The sequence below is a fragment of the Bacillus rossius genome, chromosome 11, assembly GCF_032445375.1.
Source record: "Bacillus rossius redtenbacheri isolate Brsri chromosome 11, Brsri_v3, whole genome shotgun sequence".
NCBI classification, from domain to species: Eukaryota; Metazoa; Arthropoda; class Insecta; order Phasmatodea; family Bacillidae; genus Bacillus; species Bacillus rossius.
Window position 1 is genome coordinate 14,815,624 of NC_086338.1, and position 22,461 is coordinate 14,838,084.

Genomic DNA, 22,461 nt, shown 5'->3' on the forward strand with positions numbered 1-22,461 from the left:
TAAAATCTTTATTTTTTATTTTGAAATTAAAACATAAAAATAACACATGAATAAAATCAGCATTGTTGGACAGTGAATTGCGAAACCTTTGGCACTCTCGTAACTGTCCCAAAACACTAAGGTGTTGTGCTGGCCAGGTGCTGTGATGCTGTGGTGCTGTGATGTCGGGTGCGGCAAGACGAAGGACTTCACGCGTACTCCTGCAGCAGGGAGCTGGCGAAGGACACGTACTGCTCCTTGGCGTCCTCTTGGCTGGTGCCCTTCCTGCCGTTCCAGGCCTCCCACTTGGCCCTGCCCTTCAGGTCCAGGAGTCCCGGCTTGCCTGCGACACACGCGCGCACGTCAGCCATGCCAGCCACGCCAGCCACGCCAGCCACGCCAGCCACGCCAGCCACGCCAGCCACGGGTTTTGAAAAACATCCACGCTGGAGAAATTGTATCATGCTTTCAAAAGGCAACAACATAATGTTACTTCAGTAATACAAGTCTATATATAAGGGAATAATGGTTCACAATAATGACAATAATTTTACTCTGCACTGCCCACAGAGAAGCCAGTTCACCCCCTCCAGATCCGCAAAAATATAGCTGCCCTGCTGGTAAAAAAAAACGTAAAATTTGACTTCTCGCTAAAAGTTATAGGCGGGAGACTGTTTATTAATGTCAGAATTTGACTGTAAATGACAACATATAAATGCGTTCTTCATTTCTTCTCAAACAAAAATGTGTAAAAAATAACTTATAATTAAAGCTTTGGCCATATCTGGATAGCACGAGATGTCGGGAAGTAGCTACCCTGCCCAACACAGCAGCCAGGAGCGCTACTTGTCGGCAACACACGGTGGTTGGCCAGTGGTGTGACTCGCACCTCGAGGACTAGCGTTTGGATCCAGGTCCAACTTCCTGATAACGTTTCCACAATTTACCGAAATCATGCCAGACAAATCCATTAATGCGAGATAGTTCCTTACAACACCAATTTCTTCTCCAGTATCATTGATTCATGTTGTTTGTTTTCGAAAATATTTTTGATGATGATAAATGTTTACAGTTACTTATTTAAGGAGGGCATTACATACACTTTATCAAAAGGCCTAAATAGATTCTGACTCAGGCTATGCAGATTTTACACATGAGTAGGCCAGTTGCAAAGTAAGCCTTGTCCAGCATAAATCATTTTGCGTAATGCAGGAAAAACTGCTGCCGCCATTTACCAAGCGTTAACAGTGATTTAAAAATTACTACCAAACTGCTAGTGAGTCTTCTTTCCACGGCACAAAGTATCATACAAATTGCACAATTGGGGTGTCTTAAATTAAATAAAATTGTTTGGACATAGCCTATTTTGAAACAGTCAGCTGGACATGGCTTATTTTGAAACTGCTGGGTTTGGACAAGATGCACTTTGCTAAAGGAATGTACATTATAACTAATTAAATTTATATTGTGTATTTTAGCTACAGATGCAGACTTTGGAACAGACAGGTCATTTAAATTGTAAGTTAAGAACACTAAACAAACCGACTTGCTTACCATTGTTTTCAACACAATTTTAACATACATATGCAAATAAAAAAATTAAAGGTTTGCAATGAGCAAACAGTGAGTTTCTTAGTTTGTCCTAAATACTATATACTAAGTTCATCATCTGTCATGATAATGTCATCTTCGGCATCTTCTGCCTCACCTACTGTTGTGTCTTCAAGGATAGAACTGTACCAGCCAAGAAGGGGATTGTCTTTCCATTCACTTCCATAATGCTTACACAAAAGGCTTTCCACATCTTTTAGTTTCTCAGGTTTTATTGGTACTCCCAATTTCAATTCTTGTGGTGTTATGTATGAAATGGTTTTGCCACGCCTGCATATTGATTTAGCAGCTCCAACATCTATCTACCTTGTAGTTAGGCTCTCCTCTTACGAGAACACTTCCATTTTCTGAACGATGTATTACGAACCGCTTGAACGGAGAAAATTGAAAATGCCAGTTACCAGGTTTCTTTAATATTACTTCAGCTGCACTCTTCCAATCATAAACCTTATAATCTTCTACTGGTCTAAATAGCTGGCCATGCTCCCTGGACAGTTTATAGTATTCTTCAGGAGCAACTATGGTTTCCCTCTTCTTTATCACTTGTTCAATGAGGCCAAAGACTCTATCGGGAGGGATGTATGGATGTCCTGTGATCGGAAACGTCAGTATAATTCTGTTTACATTTTGTGGAGCATATGATTGTAACCATTTGCATAGCATACCGATCATTGAGCTATTTTTGTTCTGGCCACCACAGCCATCACAGTACAAACTTACGGTATGTACACCAGCAAGGCTTGTGTTCCTTAGTCGATGGTAGACTGCAGATGCAATAGCATTAGACCCTTTATACCTTTCTGGCTCAGTCCACGTGTAAACATAAGTACTATGGTGATCTTGTATGGAGGATGACGTGCCCTGGCATATCGTAAAGTTGTAGCAATAGAGTTGTCGGCTGCAGTAAGCAGACTGATCAGGTAGTTTAGGTAGCACTTGATTTTTTTGGCAATCAAAGCTAAAACTAACTACACCATCTTCTTCTTTCTTAAGCAGTTCATAAAACACTTTTGCTTTGAGCTTATGCACTCTGCTTTGAGTAATTAGATCTTGTTTGCTGCCCTGATCATGGATGTAACTAATCTCCTCTTTCAACCGAATACAGAATAAAAATGCATCTGTTGATGGGCAACCAAAAATTAATATTGAAGTCCTCAACAAAGATCTTTCTAAAGTATTCATATTTAACTCTTAGGCTGATGCCTGAAGCTTGGTTAAAATAACGCCAAAGCTTCTTTATTTTAAGAGAACTCTGCAAATATTGCTGTTCTGATTTGCCACGACAGTAGTGCGATTCTAGTAGTTGTAGTGATTGAATGTATGTTTCGACAGCTTGTTTTTTTAAGGCAAATTGTTTGGATCTAACATCACCACTGCGATTTTCTTTTGGTGCACCTTCAACAAAACGAAACCAAAATTAAGTAACAATATTAATGCTATGGCTGAAGTGATAATAAATTAATATAGTATACAACTCCTGTAAGCAATTAATGTTTGAAGTTGATGTTAGATTTATCACTTTGGTATATTTTAAAAACTCGTTTTATTTTATGCCTACCCAGTACAAAACTACACGAGTGAAATAGTTTTACGACACTATAATATTTACGACAATATTCATCAATATTGGCCTTTTTATTTTACACAACATTTGTAGATTTATAAAACCTCTCACAGCACGTACTAATTTTTAAATAATGTTTAATGGACAAGACCCGTTTTGACACCACGCATTTGAAAACACTAGATTTTTAAAGGACAAGACCTATTTTGCTACAGTATTCGGGATGGACATAACCTGTTTTGTAACAGTAGCAAATTTGGACAAGGCATGTTTTGAAACTGTACTGGTATTTTGTGCTGCTTTTAAACAGGGAAAAGAATTATTTTGTTCCAGTTTCTTAACTGTCACTGATACCAACCACAAAGGTGCACCCAAAACCACCATAAACTCGTTTTTCAATTTTTGTGGACAAGGCTTACTTTGCAACTGGCCTACTCACATGTAAAGTTTTAGACACCTAAGTTCTTCATTGGCAGGAAGAATGTAATTTAGTGAGGTAGATTTATCATAAAGGGAGTGTATTAGATTATGAACTGCCTGTTGTTATAGTAAACAAAACCCATAGTTACAAGAACTTATTGAAGTGTAAACATCTTAGCTCTCAGCATGCTGCATTTGGTAGGAGTAATTTCTTGAAAATGGAACAGAAGTCGATAAACGTTCATGTGGGACAAATATAACGAACCCATGTGTAAGAACATAAACCCATGTATAGTCACGTTCTTAAAAATTAGGGAACACACCAAACATGTTGGTGTGCCCAATGAAACTTTATGCAAGAGATTGGAATATAGTTAGAATTATTGCGTTTTTAAGTTTTAGCTCGTGTGTTGTTACGATATACTGTTTTGTATGCGTACCATAATTTACACAGTTGACCTAACATGCATTTAAACATATATTTCCTTTTTTTATATTTTTGTATCACATGTCAATTATATTTATTCTTTTCGACTGTGGCATTAATTTGCATGTTTTTATTTATTATTTCAATCTAACTTGTATATTGCTTGTTAGACAAAAATTGTATGATATTTTTTCGCCGACCATCAGGGTATGTTTGAGTAGAGTGTCGCATGCATGGAATAACAGATGATGACAACTTCGCTCAACTGCCTCACGCCATGCGTACCAAAGCACCGTAGCTGTCCTGAAACCTCCTGTAGTGCATCAAGTGCACTAACTTTACTTTTTGTTCTTTTAAGACACCATGCCTATACCAGCGCATGAACTGCATCATAACTGTCCCTAAACTATTCGAAGTCCATCAATTACACATACTTACTTTAAGAAAAATTGTAGGAAATAAATAAAAGTTAGGTTTTGTTGTTAAACAAAATTATATTTGGGGTTTAAAAAGAAGGAAAATGTTAACAATTTTCCCCTAAAATTAATCATTTTTTTTTAATATATTTATCACGCTCAGCATTATTTTAGAGAAAAATTCGTGTCAAAGCTTCGAATTACAGGGTTATTGGCAACATGATAACTCGTTACCAAGTTTAGATGTTTACATATCATTGGCGAGTACGGATCAAATGTGGTTAAAGAGTGAGTTAATGAAACGCAATAATGAATCAATGGTAGCATTTTTCCTTGTATTTTTTTAATCGGTACCTAACGAATCAAATTTCTTATTTCTTATTAAATTCAGTTTTTTTAAACGGGATATCATTTATTTCCCTAACTTTGTTCAAATTATGTACTATTATTCCATTAAAAAAAGACTGTATACGACCGTTAAAATTAATGTTATCTCCATTTCTTAACATGTCAGAGCTGAATAAATATTAACAGAATAAATGTTTTAATGTTCACTCAAGCGAGTGAGGTCATTTGCCTACCCATTATGTAACACTGAAAACATTATTTTTCAATGGGCGACCTGTTTGTGATAAGTGTACGATGGTTGTCAATTGTTTTAAGCGTAGTTCAAACTTGCTTTCTGCAACGGTACTGGCTCCGGAATGAGGTTGCTTTGTGTTGGCGCTCAATAAGTCCCGGTTTCTACATCTTGTCAACAAGATCATGCTGTATCGTAAGGAACCATTCCAGTATTTTCCTTGCGTAATTTCGAGCAACCACGGAAAACAGAAATCAGAATTTCTTGACCGGTGTTGAACCCGTGTACTTCCGAATGCGAGACCAGCGTGTTACCACTGCATCTCCTCGCTCGGTGTCTGGTACATGGGAGTGGCACTATGTAGGGGCGAGAGACGCAGTAGCCAGCACGGCGATGCTGGTACACTCCCAGCAAGACAACTGGTGGCATTTAATACATTTATTCATTAAACCAGGGAGACATGTAACTTAGGTTCACACCTCATAAAAATTCATCAATACTCCCCCAGGCATATGATCCCGCTAGGGTGTTATCCTGGTTAGGAGAAAGATGGGTCTTTTACATGCCTGACACTGTTACCAGTGCCAAACATGGGTTCCGAGAACCGGGAAATAGATTCGCCATTTCCAATCGTAGCATTTTACTGGTGAGCACACAGCTTGGTCGAGAGGTTGAGGAGACCATGGAGACAAGTGGTAGTGGACATAAGCTAATTCAGTTTCTGATAAAGTCATGTATATCAACAACACTTTTCCTGCAAGAAGTGGACATGTTGCGCCAAATCTTAATATACACGAACACCCATTAAATAATAAAGATAGCAGGCTTTCACGGCCATTGTCTGCATTTTCTTGGCTTCTGGGTGTGGGTCGTGCCTACACCCAGAAGCCAAGAACATGCAAACCCATTAAAATAGTATCTACTGCGACGTTTACAACAAACACCACTTTTTCTCAGTCGAGTTTGAGTTTTTCCTGGCCACTCAAGCCAATGAGAAGACTCTGTGGGGTCCGCGTAGTAGACTTACTGGTCTCATTGTCGCCCACGGTGGCTTGTTTGAAGAGACCGTACAAGTCCAGCAGCTGCTGGTCCGTCGGCCTCTTGGTCAGGCCTTTCACATCTTCAGCGGCCTTGTTGAATCTCTGCAACACGCACCAACAAACACCGTTAAACTGCGTGCCTGCTGGCTAGCAGAGCAGTTCTATATTAAATAACCACGTGTGCTTGGAATGAGGACGGAAATTCCACCTTGGAAAAACCATTTACAAGGCAGCCAGCCGGAAAATATTCCACACCAATCAATCATTTATTTATGCATGTGGCAATAAATATTTAAAAAAAAGAGCAGTCGACAATTCTGTATTAATGTTACGTTCACAAAAACTTTTTTTTTTTTTTTTTTTTTTTTTTTTAAATGAGAGTGGTATTTGAAAATGTGCTTCTGTTGATCGGAGGATGCACGCGATTAGATTTCCTGAGACTTATTGCACTTGCAGTCATCTATAAGATAAAATATTTAATATCAATTAATTTACATCGACAATTAATAAAAAAAAGTTTATTCTTCAAAGCTAATAAACCCTAGACTAATAAGACTAATAATTCATATTTTTTACCGTTAAACAAAAATAATGATAATGGCACTTGCATTTGGAGGAAGAAGACTGTTGCCTGACATCGTACATATACCATCGGTAACAATAGGAGCACAGCAGTGATGCCATGTGAATGGAAGTTTCCTCTCAGGCCGAGTCACAAGTGCGCTAAAAGCTGCAGCCAAAGCTACTAACAATGGTAGTGAATAAACAAACACCCGAAGCGCACTGCGTTCACGCGCGAACCTTTGACGTGCGACGTATCAAGGACGCGTGCGGTGGTCTTCCTGGAAGGCCAGGTTCTCACAACGTTCCTCAGTTGTTCATAACTGCAGTGGTCCACGTCCCGATAAAAAATATATATATATATAAAAGGTGTGTGGCGTGTACTTATGTATGTGGTTAGAAGTTATACTTCTTTTTGATAAAAGACACTGATAAGATTTGAAATTTATTGTAACAAAAATTAATTAAATGAATAATCACTATTGAATATTACAATATTAATATAAACATGTGTATAAATTAATTATTTCGTTCAGTAAAATAATCCAGATAAATTTTAATTCAAAATGAAAATCAGTTAATATGCCTAATGTTTATTCTAATTGTTTTAATTTTATTATTATTTATTTAAAAATTAATGCAATTTTTATATTGAAAATATGTTATACATATGGGAAAATAACCTCACTTATATTACACTTGAAAAAGTTTATAAACACAATTTATTACATAGTTTAACTTTTCGCTCTGCAATTCGAATGATTCGATATTCGACGTAGCTTCTCCGGTCAGTAGCGAATTCTAGCGGCGGGTGCGGAACTAAGATTGAGTCGCGTTCAGAAATTTAGTGAATGATATTGAATACTGGTCCATATAATTATAAACATTTATTTATTGTGAATATAAGTGTAATTAATTTTGTTTATAAACTTTTTCAAGTGTATTTATATAAGTGAATGTTCCCTACTCAGTCAAGGGAAAAGTACACATATTTTTATCATTTCTAAATATTTCCTTCTTCAGGACTACATAATGACATAGGCCTACACATAGTTTCCACCATGTAAATTGGTATAGTTTGTTTAAGTGTCGAAATTCTCAAACACTATAAGAGATTTTGATCTTAAAGTAAAATTATAAAAATGTTAAATTGTCAGGAAGTAGCCAGTAATAATAACTTTTAATCTAAATATTGGAGTTTTTTTTAATGATTCTTATTTCTCCCAATGGGAAAGTCCCCATTGTATTAAACTTGACATTAAGTTAGTTATAAAGAGACATAATTGTTTATAATTTTTTTAATATAGTGTGCCTTTAAAAGTCTAAAAGTGAAGCAATGTTTCACGCAAATAAAAACGAGTGGTAAGGAGAAGAGCATGTTTATAAAGGATAACTCGGCTCCATTTTGGGAATACTTCATCTATTGACTGTTTAACCACATTATATAGCAGTGATTCATGTGAAATACGACATTATCTAGAAGCGCATCGTAAGTACTTCGACGTTATCTGACAAAATTTATCGTGAGTTATGACATTATTTAGATTAACTTCGCATGCACTACGAAATTATCTAGCAGCACTTCAAGTGAACTACATTATCTAGCAGAGCTTCGCGAGAATTACGATGATAGCTAGTGACCCTTCGCAAGTTCATTGCTCGTTGGTGAAAAGGGCGCAGGAGGGGGTTTGTGTGAAATACAAAGTCAATAGTGTCAGATGTTTGCACGTGAAATAATGTTGCTCACTGTTGAAATTATCACACCATAAAATGCTGTGTTATCTTGTTATTAAACTGTATAAATGGTTTTGCTGAGTAATACTAAGTAACATAATAAATGTGGTTGAGTATAAAATTGATCGTACCTGAATTACTTTTTAAAATGTGTATAAATGTAGTAAGAATTGTTTTCGTGCTATAGTTGGGGTCCTGAAAATCTTAATGTACCTATCATTTTATGGTGTGATTATTTCAACACTGAGTAATATTTATTGTTAAATAATCATTATTGATTGATCAAGAATTGTTGTTATCATGAGCAGTTATTTAAAATGAATCATAATTTTGTTAATTCATTTTATTTATAAAAATGGTCTTCTTTCTCTCTTTTTCTCTCGTTGCTATTTTATCATTATACTTACAAGTGTAGGTTTGAATTGCCAAATAAGTTTCAGTTCTATCACATGTACGGAGTTACATGCGCTATATATATATACACACACACACACACACACCTACACACACACGTATAAATCACTGGCACTTTAATGACAGCACGCGAGATATTTGGACTTGTACTCGGTGATGTTGCAACACAGCGGAGGACCCATGTCACACGACGCAACTTGTCCTGATAGGCTTGTTGCTGGTGGCTGGCTTGCCTTGGCCGAATCACGCTGATAAATGGAGGGTACCACGGGAATAACGTCCGTATCTGTGGACCGCTGAAATAGTTAGGAGTTTTCGGAACGCCCTTATTTGGTATGAAATTAATCACACTTTTATAGTGGTCTTAATGTGCCCTCCTTTCATTAATGTTTGGCTTCATTCACTGCGTTGAAGGTCTATTAAAACACGTCCATGACGGTTCTTGACGCAAGTAAGATTGCGAGACAGGACAGCCAAGGTGGCGCAGAGGCCAGGCAATAAATTCGAATACTGGTCTGAGGAAAATGCTGGGAAGTTTTGTTACTACAGAGGACGCTCGGAAATTGCTGAGCATAATTTTAATGACCGGCAGGAAATGCCGAAACAGGCTACTTTTCTATAGTTAAAAAAATGTAAACCTGTATCGTTACAGACACGAATAGTAACGTGCAAATTTGAATTTCGCGAGCATCAGAATAGAAGCCACTCCATTGGCTGAGAGCAGTGGCGTAGCCAGGATTAGTGTATGGGGGGTGTCAAGGAGCATGGCCCCCCCCCCCCCCATATTAAAGCGGGTGGTCCGGGGGTCCTCCCCCGGGAAAATTTGGTTTTTAAGGTGTAAAATAGTGCTATTTTAGCAGTTTTCAGTACTTAAATTTAAATATTGTAACGGTAAAATTTTTATTAATTTTAATATGAAATTTGTTTGAGTGATGAATAATAAATTAATTAAAGATTTGGTGGTAAGGAGGGGGGGGGGTTCAACCCCTACCCCCCCCCCCCCCCCCTGGTTACGCCCCTGGCTGAGAGGACGTGCGAACGCAGCGCCGTGGGAAGCAGCGTGACTAGTGGACTGCAGAGGGAAGCCTACAACTCAAGTAGTTTCGGTTCCCTACCACGTTCGTGCAACTTCGGATTTCTCTCAAAAAATGAAATTAAAAAAATCGAAGGGTTAGGTTAGGTTAGGTTAGGTCAGTCACAACATGCTTGTTTTCATTGGAAACTTCTGATTTAGCGGCTGAAGTGGCGTTAATACCAAAACGCAAAAATTCGGAAATCTTCGGAAATTCTTGCAGGGAACCGAAACTACGTGAGTTGTAGGCTTTCCGGACTGCAGATGTTTGAAACCATCCACACGCTCTCTGAACCGGCAGTGGGGGGTTGGGAGGTTTGGCTCTGGGCCTTTGAGCGGCTGTACTGAGGACTGCGATTACAGCAATAGCATAGCAGACGTGGATGTTATGCGCATGGTGCACGAAAGGCGGGAGGAAAGGCAGTGGCGTTACTCTCTTTCCCTCTGTTATACATTAAAGGAAATAATCACCATATTTAAAAGTTTGGAATGCGTACTGGTGAATGGAAAGTTTAAAGTTAAAACACCAGAGGTGGAAAAGCGAGTGTTGACGCAAATCTAGGCAGACAAATGTGTCTAAAAGTGGATTGGAATGACAGGGAATAAGAAAAAATAAGTCTAGAGAATCTGGTTGACCTTTTTTTTTTTTTTTTTTTTTAATTCATTCTTTACTAAAATGTGGGCGTTAACTTTTCTGACATAAACTCAACATTCTGGTTATTTTGGCCCATAACACAGTCCTTATACAGTTTATAAATAGTGGCAAATAAAATTCGTGAAGTTAGTTACATCATAATTGAAAACAAACTTCCATGAAATCGGCCGGTGTAATTACTTAATGACAATGAATAATTGAAGTCCTATGTTTACCTTATAACTTTGTAAACATACTTCGACAATGATCACAATAATCTAAAAAAAAAAAATCAACAAATTTAAAAAAGAAAAAAACATTTGTTTTTGTGCCTTAATTTTGGTTTCATTATGATAAGTCTTTTAAACTAATTGAAGTCCGGTTTTGACGCAGTCGTTAATCGAAACGTAGATTTATTAATGAATAGAACATTAATTTTAGCGAGGACTTAATCTGCCTGCGTGCCCGGCCAGACTGGGAAGATTGCTCAGTCTGTTTGCTTAATCACACAACACTGCGACACAGAGTGCCGCAAACTGTACAGCTAATTACAGGCCTCGTGGTCCGTGTGCCAGAGCCGGGCATCGAACCAAGGCCCCGCGAGGAGTACAGACCACTGCATCTTGTGGTGACAGTGAGTTTGTGTGTGGATGTTGGCCAGACTGGTAGAGCGGGGGTTAGGGCCCTTCACGAGGGGGTAGGGGAGGAGGCCGAAGATTATGGCGGAGTCATTCAGAAGGGGTGACGGTGCATGGAGTGCGAAGTCCAGAAGAGATCCAACTCTGGACTAGAAGCTGGAACGGTAGTTTAGAAACCCCACCGCGAAACAAAGGTAACGTAGCGATAAAAAAAAAGTAAAAGAACAAAAGGAATATCAGTTATGGAAACAGATTAATAATACATCTGGGAGAAAAATATGTCGATTACTGTGGGGTGTAAATCCAGAACTAAATCATCGGAGCACATCAGTCGTCACACCGACGAATAAGCACAGTCGCGTAAATTAAATAAAAATTATACTTGCTCCATGATATTAAAACGCGAAGAAATACAAAGGAAACGGAGGAACTCGCTAGGCACTGGGAATACAGCGCCTCGGCACGGAGACCCGGACTTGCAAGCGCTGCGGCGAGACTCGCGACCAAGTCACGAGCTGGCGGGAAGGATGGTGAACACTGGCCGTGAGGCGTGAGGGAAGCGTGTAGAGGAACCACTTGTGGCGGCCTCAGTCGTCTTGGATATTATTATTTTTATTTTGCGTAAAGTTTATTCTAAGATGATTCAATTTTTTATAAAACTATTTATGTCCTTATTTTATTTAATGGTGTATTTTAATATTTATTTATTGTAACTTTTTAATAGTATAGTTAGTTTGTTTTACGTTAAGTACTCTTACTCTGTAGTGGGACCCACGAGAAGTAACGAGAACGATCTAGCGGAGTGAGGGGTGGTAGCAGAGGAGGGGGGTGACGTCAGCTGACGTGACGAGTGGGAGGCGGCTGCCAGCTGTTTGCGAAGAGAGTGTGTTTTTGACCGCCGGCCGCGGAACTGCTCGTGAATGTAGGAATCGCATCCCAGCCATGGGGAAGTTGTGTTACGTTACGTGAACGAGAATTAACGGCAATATGACGGTAATGCCATGGCACGTTTGGCGAAGCAAAAAGCGTGGTGGTACACGAGCGCGCGATGGTGTGGGGCTAGTGCACGGGCCACAGAAGCATTGCGCTGCTAGAGGCGCAAATAGTGAGTGGGGTTTACGCCCGACCCCGGGAGTCTCCGGCTTCAGAGGTATGCTTCAGTAACAAGTAAGTGTGAGAACTGGATTTTAGTACTTTATTTTCCCGGCTGGTACGGTTTACAGAAGATGTGTATTGAAAACAGAGTGCGGCGACGGGATTTAGTGGTTGGATTATATAGGCTGAAGAACGTCATAATTTCGGTTCCTCCCCCCTCCTCCGTAATAGACTTCTTTGGGACTTTGGATTAGAATTAATTATACTGCAAGAGTGTCTGTAAACCAATGTCGTTACACTGTGAATGTAATTATACCAATTTAAATGATACCTAGAATTTACCTTTTAAGTCCCTTTGCCTTTTTACTGTATTTAAGTTTGAGCATCTTTGGTTTGGTAAATCATTATTATACCTATCACGATAGAGTTTCCAGGACTGTCGGTAAATTTAGTATGCTAATATATTTTTTTGCGCACTTGCCAAATGTTAGACCAGTCGATGCGCGTCTTTTAAACTTAATTTCTTTACACTCTCAGTATCAGTATGTCAGTGGTGACGCGTACACGGGACTGGCGTGGTGAGTGCGGACGTGTGCAACTACCCCGGTATAAGGGGAGTTGGCCACAATACATATTCATAAATTATTCACCTGTTTCAGATATCAAAAGTTTCAACAATAACTCAGCGTGTGTATTTTGTTTCAGTCGTGAAATTCGATGAAAATTTTCTCCGCAAGAATTCAGGGTGCTCCTCCATAAAATAAAGCAACATTTTAATTTGCCTCTCACTCACACGAGATCGCTGAGCAGCCATTATTTCAATAATACAATGACCGACCACGTGCAAACAACTCTAAACATTACACACCAAATATCCCGTAAAAATAATTTAAGAAATAAACATGTTTTCGCTTGCTCGAGCACTTTTAAAATTACTTAAGATTTTTATTAATACTTTTATCAACATTGAAACATCTGGAAAGTATATTGTCTTATAAACTCTGTGTTTTTATTTATAAATTTGTTAGAAATATGAAGTGTTTTTTGTTGTTATGTTGAAGTTTTAAAATCTCATCTTCGCTGCCAGAAAAATTGTAGAGGGGGAAATCGTAACACGAACTTTGCCGAGATAGTTAGGCCTCGTAACGATACCGCGCTTAGAATAGCAATTTCAGTACCTTTCGATTACGATCGTTCGGAACCGTGTGTTGCCGATCGGCCAAAGAGCTATATGTCGGAATCGATATCGAAATGTTCCGATAGAAAACGCTGGAAACTTAGAATAAACCCCCTGGACCGGAGTCGAGAGACGTGGTCTCCCAGCCCTGAGACACAGGAGTTGTCACGTCTGTGCGTGACTGAAGGCGAGAGGAAATGGTCATCGTTGCTAGCGCTGCGTTGGAAGGAGATTCCGACCGGCCACGCGGGAAGGCCCGAGGATGTGGCCTGGCAAAATAAAATGGTTCCTGGGAAAAATGAAATATTCCCTGAAAAGGTGACATATGCCAATAAGTGGCACACATCGAATAGGAAGACCTTCATACGTCTTAACCAGCGACTGCCTGAAACTGGGAGCTTCACACCACTATTGCTGAGACTGAGACTTAGTTTTTTTGAAGTAGTTTTGGGCCCACACGCTAGATAGAAGCTTTCATGATGTTACTAACATAGGTTTATTCACTGTGAGAAGAAATGCGTAAGCTATTATCAAGCAAACAAACCAGTTAAATTTATTAACTTTATTTTGGTAAACATATATTTGGCGGTATGGCATACCAGAAATCTTGTATCTCGTACTAATTTCTATAGAACAGGCTTTTTTTTTTAAAATTACAAACAGCATTGTGTGTTGTATGCATGTATATAAAGAAATAGGTACATGTTATGTTGTATGTATAGAAATACTGAAATATTATGATACGTGGCACTATAGTGTTTAAAGACAGCCTTACTCTCGTACAAATGTTTGAACGGGTATTGCTGTTTGAGAATCAAGACCGAATGTGTTCACATGTAAACATTCACTTATCGCAAAACATTTTCATGGACCCTGAGTGCTGCATGCGGACTCACTCATGCCCTTCCAATCTAGTATTCCTACTCATGAATAAAAAAAATTGGTTGTCTGTAAAGTCGGTTTACGGACGATAGTTTAACGTGACAACGTCATAACAAAACATTGATGAAATGATTGCATACTTTTATGAATAAAATTGAATCTTTTTATTGACTTATCACTATTTTGTATGGGTACAAAGAAGGAGTGAAATGAAATCTACAATTTAATTGATAAATTTACTTTTATTTGCACTCATTAATTCAAATATGTTTATTACTTTAACGAAGACATTATTTTAACTAGGTATAACTTTTATACATTTTTGCTATTTAACTTCTTACAATCTGTGTTATTCTGTTAAGGATAGGACGATGATTGGAAAAGTAGGAAACGAATGGGAGTGTTTTAAGTTTAATGTGCCTCGAAAAAGTCAAATCGATGGTTGTTCCAATCGAGTGGAAGAGAGATAGATGCGGCGCAAGCGTACAATGAGCGTAACGGGAGACAGCGTAACGGGATAATGTGCGTAACGGGACACTTTTTCGTGCATGCAGCCGGCGTTTTTATGATTTATTAGACGTTGTCACGTTAATAATGCTAATGTTTTCAACTCTGAGGAGTTCTGTGTTCTCAGCCACGTTGTTTACACGCCAGCTTTACGTCCGCAATTCGTGCTGTTGTTAGCTCTGAACGCATCCGACCCAATGGTCAACTAAAGCCAGCACGCACGGAGAACTGACCAAATTGAACTTTCTTAGGTACTCCAAAGTCTATGGTGGCTTATCACACAAAAGGTTTTCATAACAACTCAAAATAAACACGTGTAATTAATGAATTCGATGCACCTACAGCATTGTGAACTCCAAAGACCCACTTGTTCCGAACATAACAATGCGCATGTCTGTTGACGGCAGTTGTAAACATGCGTGGCTGCACTGCGCTCGTCGTGAACAACTCTAGTGACGTCACACGCCAGGCTCGCCAACTGCGGCGAGAGCTGTGTCGAGGTGGTGCGGTGTTCGACCACACGACCACAGTACCACACGACCACACGAAGCACCGGTTTAGTTGGTGTGAGCATACCGGCGACTCCAGGGCACAAACCGGTTCCAGCCCGTGGCCGGCACAACCAGTCCTCTGACGAGGCCTCGGCCTTGAGTTCCGTGCGCTCCGTGCGCGAAGCAGAGGCTCCCACGGCGTCGCCCGGCTGGAATCGTTCAAGATTTCTGGAAATCGTCTCATTACGAATTGCATTTAAGAGTCATTGCACTTGTTTAAACCAAGTTTTTTGAATTTATACTTCTTAAGGCGCGTTGCGAAAAAAAAAAAATTAATGAGAGTGAATTTTTACGATGTTTTTAAGGTTATGTATCCGTATGTATAATCTATTTGTATTATAAATTATTGCACTATTATTTATTAAACAGAGAATCCCTGAAAGTTTTTCTACAAGTTACAGTGACTCAATGCGTGCTCTTCGAGTCACGTGGGGAACATCGAGGCGGTATTCAAACTCGTCCCACACCTGGTGCAGTGTGTCGGCGGTGATGGACTCAACTGCCACTCTTGAGTCGCTGTCTCAGACCCGGAAAAGGTGGCACGAACACCTTGTCTTTGACACAACCCCACACAGAGAAACCACAATATGTACATAAAAAAGCAAAATACCACTCACTGACTCATTAACTAACTCATCACGAAATCTCCGTAACTACGAGACCAAAACACTAGAAATTTGGGACGTGAATGACTTTTTATATGAAGGTATTCGCTAAGAACGGATTTTACGAAAATCAACCCTCAAACGGAGACGTTAAAATTCAACTTCTCACGTTTTTCAACAATAAGTTATACACAATTTTTGGGGGCTTTAATTTCCCCTTTTAAAAGTGAATTTCCTAAGGACTTGAAACTCGGCAGTGGTTTTCCTTATATCACATAGACATAAACAGAGAACGAGGTTTTCGAAAATCAGTTCCCAAGGATTATTGCGGGGGCGTTATCCATCTATCTTATTCAGCTATATATACGATTAGGTCATTGAGGGTTTCGCCTCCCAAATTTGCTCTTGAACTTTATCTAGTGAAGGCTCACCCCCCAAATCCCCTCAAAAGGTTTCGCTCCCAAAAATCCCCTAATGGGGTTGAACACCTCCTTCGGAGAGCTTTACTCACAAATTTCTTGTTTCTCTGTCGCGATCGAAAAAATATTTAATTTAAGGTATAATCTATTCACGATGTCTCAGTTCCAAATATCGTAATTCTAGGAATCAATTTTACAGTTCAAAAGCAACAAGGCATGACCGCGACATCAGAAATAATATATCCTCTGATAGAAACCTGTGCGAACCGCTATGTCTCGAAATGAAACAAGTGAAAGCAAGTAGTTACGGCGGAAGTCCGCTCAGATGCTAATGAGGAGCGAGGCTGGCGCAGATAATTGTGTGTAAAAACAGTCACGTAGGCAGGGGGAGGTCACGCCCTCTAACTGCGTGCGCACACGGCAAGCCTGGTTCACATGCACTGTTAGCCGCTTCTCGGCCGCCCGGGCACGCTCAACAGCACACGCGTGTCAGACACCAGACACTCGTGTGAGAGTGCCACACACTCGTGTGACAGTACCAGTCACTCGTGTGAGAGTATCAGACACTCGTTATAGGGGCAGACACTCGAGTGACAGTATCAGACACTCGTGTGAAAGAGTCAGACACTTGTGTGTAGGGCCATACACACGTGTGTAGGGCCAGACACTTGTGTGTAGGGCCATACACACGTGTGTAGGGCCAGACACTCGTGTGGCAGTGTTACACAGTCGTGTGGCAGTGTCACACAGTCGTGTGGCAGTGTCACACAGTCGTGTGGCAGTGTCACACAGTCGTGTGGCAGTGTCACACAGTCGTGTGGCAGTGTCACACAGTCGTGTGGCAGTGTCACACAGTCGTGTGGCAGTGTCACACAGTCGTGTGGCAGTGTCACACAGTCGTGTGGCAGTGTCACACAGTCGTGTGGCAGTGTCACACAGTCGTGTGGCAGTATCAGACACTCGTGTGGCAGTGTCACACAGTCGTGTGGCAGTGTCACACAGTCGTGTGGCAGTGTCACACAGTCGTGTGGCAGTGTCACACAGTCGTGTGGCAGTGTCACACAGTCGTGTGGCAGTGTCACACAGTCGTGGGGCAGTGGCAGTGTCAGACACTCGTGCGACAGTGTCAGACACTCGAGCGACAGTGTCAGACTCTCGTGTGACAGTGTCAGATACTCGTGTGACAGTGCCAGACACTCGTGTGACAGTGTCAGACACTCGTGCGACAGTGCCAGACACGAGGGAGAAACTCTAATATCCGAAACTGAGATATAGTTTTCTGAAGAAGTTTTGGGCACATCCTCTATATAATAGCTTTCATAATATATTACTTACTAACATAACTATGGATATTTATTGTGAGAAGTAATGCAAGTAATCAGGCAAACAAACTTCTGAGAGTTAATTCACTTTTTTGTAGCCACTTGTTTAGTGGTTCAGCATACCAAAAATTCTCTATCTACTACTCATTTATATAGAAAATTCTTTTTTTAATCACAAAACAGCATTAATTTTTCTACGAACAGTTTAAATTTCGGTTGCCAAGTAATTAGACATATAGTAGTTAAATTAACATAATAAATCTAACAGATAAATTAAACACTGATGACATTATTATATTTAATTTCAACATAGCTTTACTATGAATTTTAAATATTACTATTGAGTCTAAATATTATTATAAATAATATATTTGATTGTCCACAATGTTTTTACATATTGGATGACAGAGCTGAAACCCCAACTACTGATGGAATCTAAACCAAAGTACTGATACAACACAATTAGTTATAAAATAGATTTAAAACCGATTATGTGTACACATTTGTATAAATGTTTGTGATGTATTACGTAAGGTAATTTTAATTTGATGAAGTAAAGGTATAAATGGGTCATCGGATTTGGTTCATTCATTTGAATAGATTGCGAAAGAAACTGGCGCCCTGTTTAAAACTAAATTGGAGAGAATTTATGCTGTTAAATTTTAGGTCTTATCATATTAGAACGGATCATATTTGTGATTCCCATGATAATGAATTGATATTCAGCGTGAAAGAAATTTACTGTTCCGTGATTGAGTGAAAATACACTAAAAACATTCCTACACACTACTATAGTCGGTGTAGTAAGAGAAAACATCAAAATAACTTCAAAAATTTGCGGTTATTGTTTGACGGACACTCACTGTTGGTATGTATATAAATTTGTATGTCTATGATTTACATCTTATGATATTCTATTGTAAAACTGAGCTGACCACTCGTTTACTCTTTTAGGGGTGGAATTTCATAATTGTATGTAGTTAATGTGTTAATCCATATCTGTTTAAAAATTTTATCCGAATTCGTCCAGGATTAAAGACATGATTGAGCAAGAAACATCCAAACATTCAAACATACAAACATCCAAACATGTTATCTTTCACTTTTATATATTAATAGGATATCGCATTTCCAACTATAGATCTTTTACGTGCGCCTAAGCAGTTTACGAGTAGAAAAGTCATTAAACATAGTGTTACAAGTGGGGAAAATGGGTCGCCCAGTTACTTAAATACAGATATAGTTATCAACTACTATTTACACTTGGATAGAGACCTGCCTTTACGCGGCTTATAAGAAACACGGACAAACTACTTTGATAGCCTGCTTCTAAATAGGACAAGGAGACTATCGTCCAACCGGTCCTGGGTCCGATGAGGAAACAGCCAATTAATTACTTTCAGACGGATAACGCCTGGTAGGTTGTTCGAAGGCTAAGCATAATTTTTTTTTTCTCTCTTCTCATTTCCTCTGTTTGTCCCGCACGAAAGCGAAAATAAAAAGTAATATTCCTGGCACATTATATGTAGTGAATGTGTTGTGTATTTCCCGGCGGCCGTCACTTGCCGGCCCGACCTTGCAGAGCGAGGCAGGTGCAGAGTCTGCAGTGTAGCAGTCAGTAGACCGACAGGAGTGTTGGAGAAACCACTCTCGCTCTACTGCCTGTCTGCCAACTGACCTTGCCAGCAGCACGCGAGTTGTCCCGAGACTGGTTTCATCGTTACGGACCAGCACATAACGACGTGGTATGTTTTTTTTTAAGCGTGATGGTAAGCCTGGCTCGCACGAGATATGTCGTGGGTTTCATTCCGACGTCCTGTGCCCGGACTGGCCTTCTACCAGAGTTGTCCTCCGAACACAATTCAGTCAGCGCAGTTACAACATGGGTTCATTTCCGTTCTATACTCATACCATTTCTGGATTATTGTTTCGACCTATAAACAAGAGTGTCAGGACGTACATAAAAAAGAGGTTTTGAACCACGAGAACTTAGTCTACGCCTTTTCATAGTCTCCATCAAGACCATGATTGACTTGTACTAACTGTATAGGTATATGAAATAAATAAATATATATTAGGGATTTTTATATTCATTGTTTTATTTTTTGTACATCAATTTCTAACTTTAGGTTAAAGAATCCGTTACTTGTGACGAACAAGTGATTAAAATCTATTTTTGACAAAGCTGTGGAAATAATAATAAAAAAGAAATTAACTATGATTATGAGCGTCGTGTTTTAATTATGAATAAATATGTAGAGCCGAATGCCGGTTTAGGTATTCAAGAGTGTATTCAAATGCACGTGTGTGTAGCCGTGTGTAGCCAACAGGATCCATGTTTGTACCGAAGTATGGAGCTGTGCCCGGACGCAGTCCATACTGTGTACTACCAACGTTTTATTAGTTGTTACATAAAAAGGAACTACTTTATAAAAAAAATAATATATTAGTGTCTTGGAATGTTCTTTTCTAGAGGATACAACGCAGATATTTCATGTCACTAGTTGTGTGACACACGAGAACTTGTGGAAGTCTGTGAAACATCGGTGAAGGCAGCCACGTGGGCGCCCCGCTCCTTGAGAAATAAAGTCTTTCTTTCATATGTGAATCATATTTTTCCAAATTTTTTTTATAAATCTTTTAACATTTGTTAAAGTAATATCAAGACAAAGACTGAAAATATTTTTGAATATATATTGTTCCGTGCGTGTAAGGAGGCAAGGCCGCGAGCCAGGCACCTGAGCGCGCCTTCCAGCGAGTCTGGCTAGCGGCGCGGGGCGACTGAATTGTTGCCCATTGGAAGGGCAGCCCTTCAGGATTTTTCTGACAGTGGTTTATTTGTACAGAGACTGGAAGGGCAGCCCATCCAATTTCTGAAAACACGCTCCTTTAAGAGTTTAAATAATCCTGAAAACTTTCCCCTTGTATGGGCAGCCCATCAGGATTTTTCTAACAGTAGTGTTTTTGAAAGGTGGTCTGAATTGTTGCCCCTTGGAAGGGCAGCCCATCAGGATTTTTCTAACAGTGGTGTTTTGAAAGCTTGTCTGAATTGTTGCCCTTTGGAAGGGCAGCCCATCAGGATTTTTCTAACAGTGGTGTTTTTGAAAGCTTGTTTGAATTGTTGCTCTTTGGATGGGCAGCCCTTCAGGATTTTTCTGACAGTGGTTAGTTTGTAAAGTGACCTAACCTAACCTAACCTAACCTAAACTAACCATTGCCAGAAAAATCCTGAAGGGCTGCCCATCCAAAGGGCAACAATTCAGCTCCCCCAGCGGCGCCGCACGGGCGCTGACGTCACGCATGCCACGCGTGCCTGGCCGGATCACAAGGGTCTGTCTGACCATCTCCCTCCACTCCCCGGGCTATTGTCACTGACACTTTAGGCGATCTGGGAATTCTGCGTGGAGGGGCGCGAATAAACGCCACCTTTCTGTACATTTCGGACGTCGAGTCGGCCCGCGATGACGCGACACGTCACAGCCGCTTGATTGGGCCATCCCTTACGATAAAATTTCCCCCCCCCCCCCCCCACATTTTGCGTAACAATGTAATACCACGTAAACGAAGGCGCAACATTTATTAATTGCTGCTCGAAGAGAAAATTTTCAGATGACAACAGCTTTCCAATCATGCGCGGATGTCTAAAGGTAAGCCTTTTTATGTTTGCAGTGTATGTTTTCGTAATCCTACAACTCTCCTAAAGCTGGCTGACAAATGATATTGTGACCGATAAATAGAAACAAAATAAAAATTTCATTTAAAAATAATATATTATATTTAAAAAAATAATGAAAATTAATAAATTAAAATGTACATTCAGCATATTTTTCGATTTTTGTTAATAATTGATAATATTCTAGATTATTTTTCTAAATTAAATAAATAATTGTGTACATATGATTATATGATTATACTTATATTGTATACTGATTATGAAATTTTTTTTTTAAAAAATTAGATTGAATTTATAATTTATCAATCGTATTTATATCACTCCAGTCGTTTAATTATTTTATTTATATCATTATTTGCATGAAAAAGTGAAGTTATTTTTTATTATGCCAATAAGTATAACTTCTAAAGCGCGTACATAAGTGCACGCACCCATTTTTATTAAAAGGTGTCAGATGCTCTCAGGAGAATTACGAACGTCGAGTCGTGTGTATAGTTAGGGGCAGTGATTTTTCGCGAAAAGGTTTCGATATAACTAACACAGCTATATTAAGAGAAGTTATGCATACACGTTAAACATACAAGCTAGTGAAATTTAATTCACTTTGTTTTTGTAGTCACGTATTTTCTGGTGTGGCTACACAGACAATTTCCATATTCTACTAATTTATATAGTACATGATGTTTTCTTACAAAACAACGTTCAGTGTTTCTCACACAGTTAAAATTTCTGTTACTAAACAATTAGACAAGAAGTTAAATTAATATTATAAACCTAACACTGGATTTGAAACCCCCCTCCACCCGGCAAAATTTTATTTTGCTAGTAGTTATTGTCCCACCCGACAGATAGCGTCACATTCGCGCGAAACATGGTTTCAGTTTCTACTCAATACCGTCTTCACCACAAGGGCACACGGGGCCCGAGCCCAGGGCCCCGAAGGACCGACAATTTCTCAAAACATTTATTCACAAAACATTTTTGTCGAGCACAGTACCTAACAGCGCCACTTCAAAATTTTCGTTTCTCGGTTTGCACTAATTAATAATATTTCAGAACGCATCCTAATTTACTAAGTACACCATCTAGCGATCAAACATGTAAACCAATCCAATTCCAAAGTCAAGCTGCACAGTCTAA

General features: G+C 39.4%; 1 protein-coding gene across 1 annotated transcript in view; it reads right to left on the reverse strand.

The window, feature by feature from the left end:
- LOC134536671 (acyl-CoA-binding protein homolog) overlaps window positions 1–22,461 on the reverse strand; it is a 22,961-nt gene continuing 500 nt past the window's right edge. Inside the window, exons 2-3 of the mRNA XM_063376504.1 lie at window positions 6,025–6,139; window positions 1–322 (exon numbers count right to left, since the gene is read on the reverse strand). Of these exons, the coding sequence (XP_063232574.1) occupies window positions 189–322; window positions 6,025–6,139 (249 nt within the window). The 3' untranslated portion in view covers window positions 1–188. The remainder of the gene's footprint in view (window positions 323–6,024; window positions 6,140–22,461) is intronic.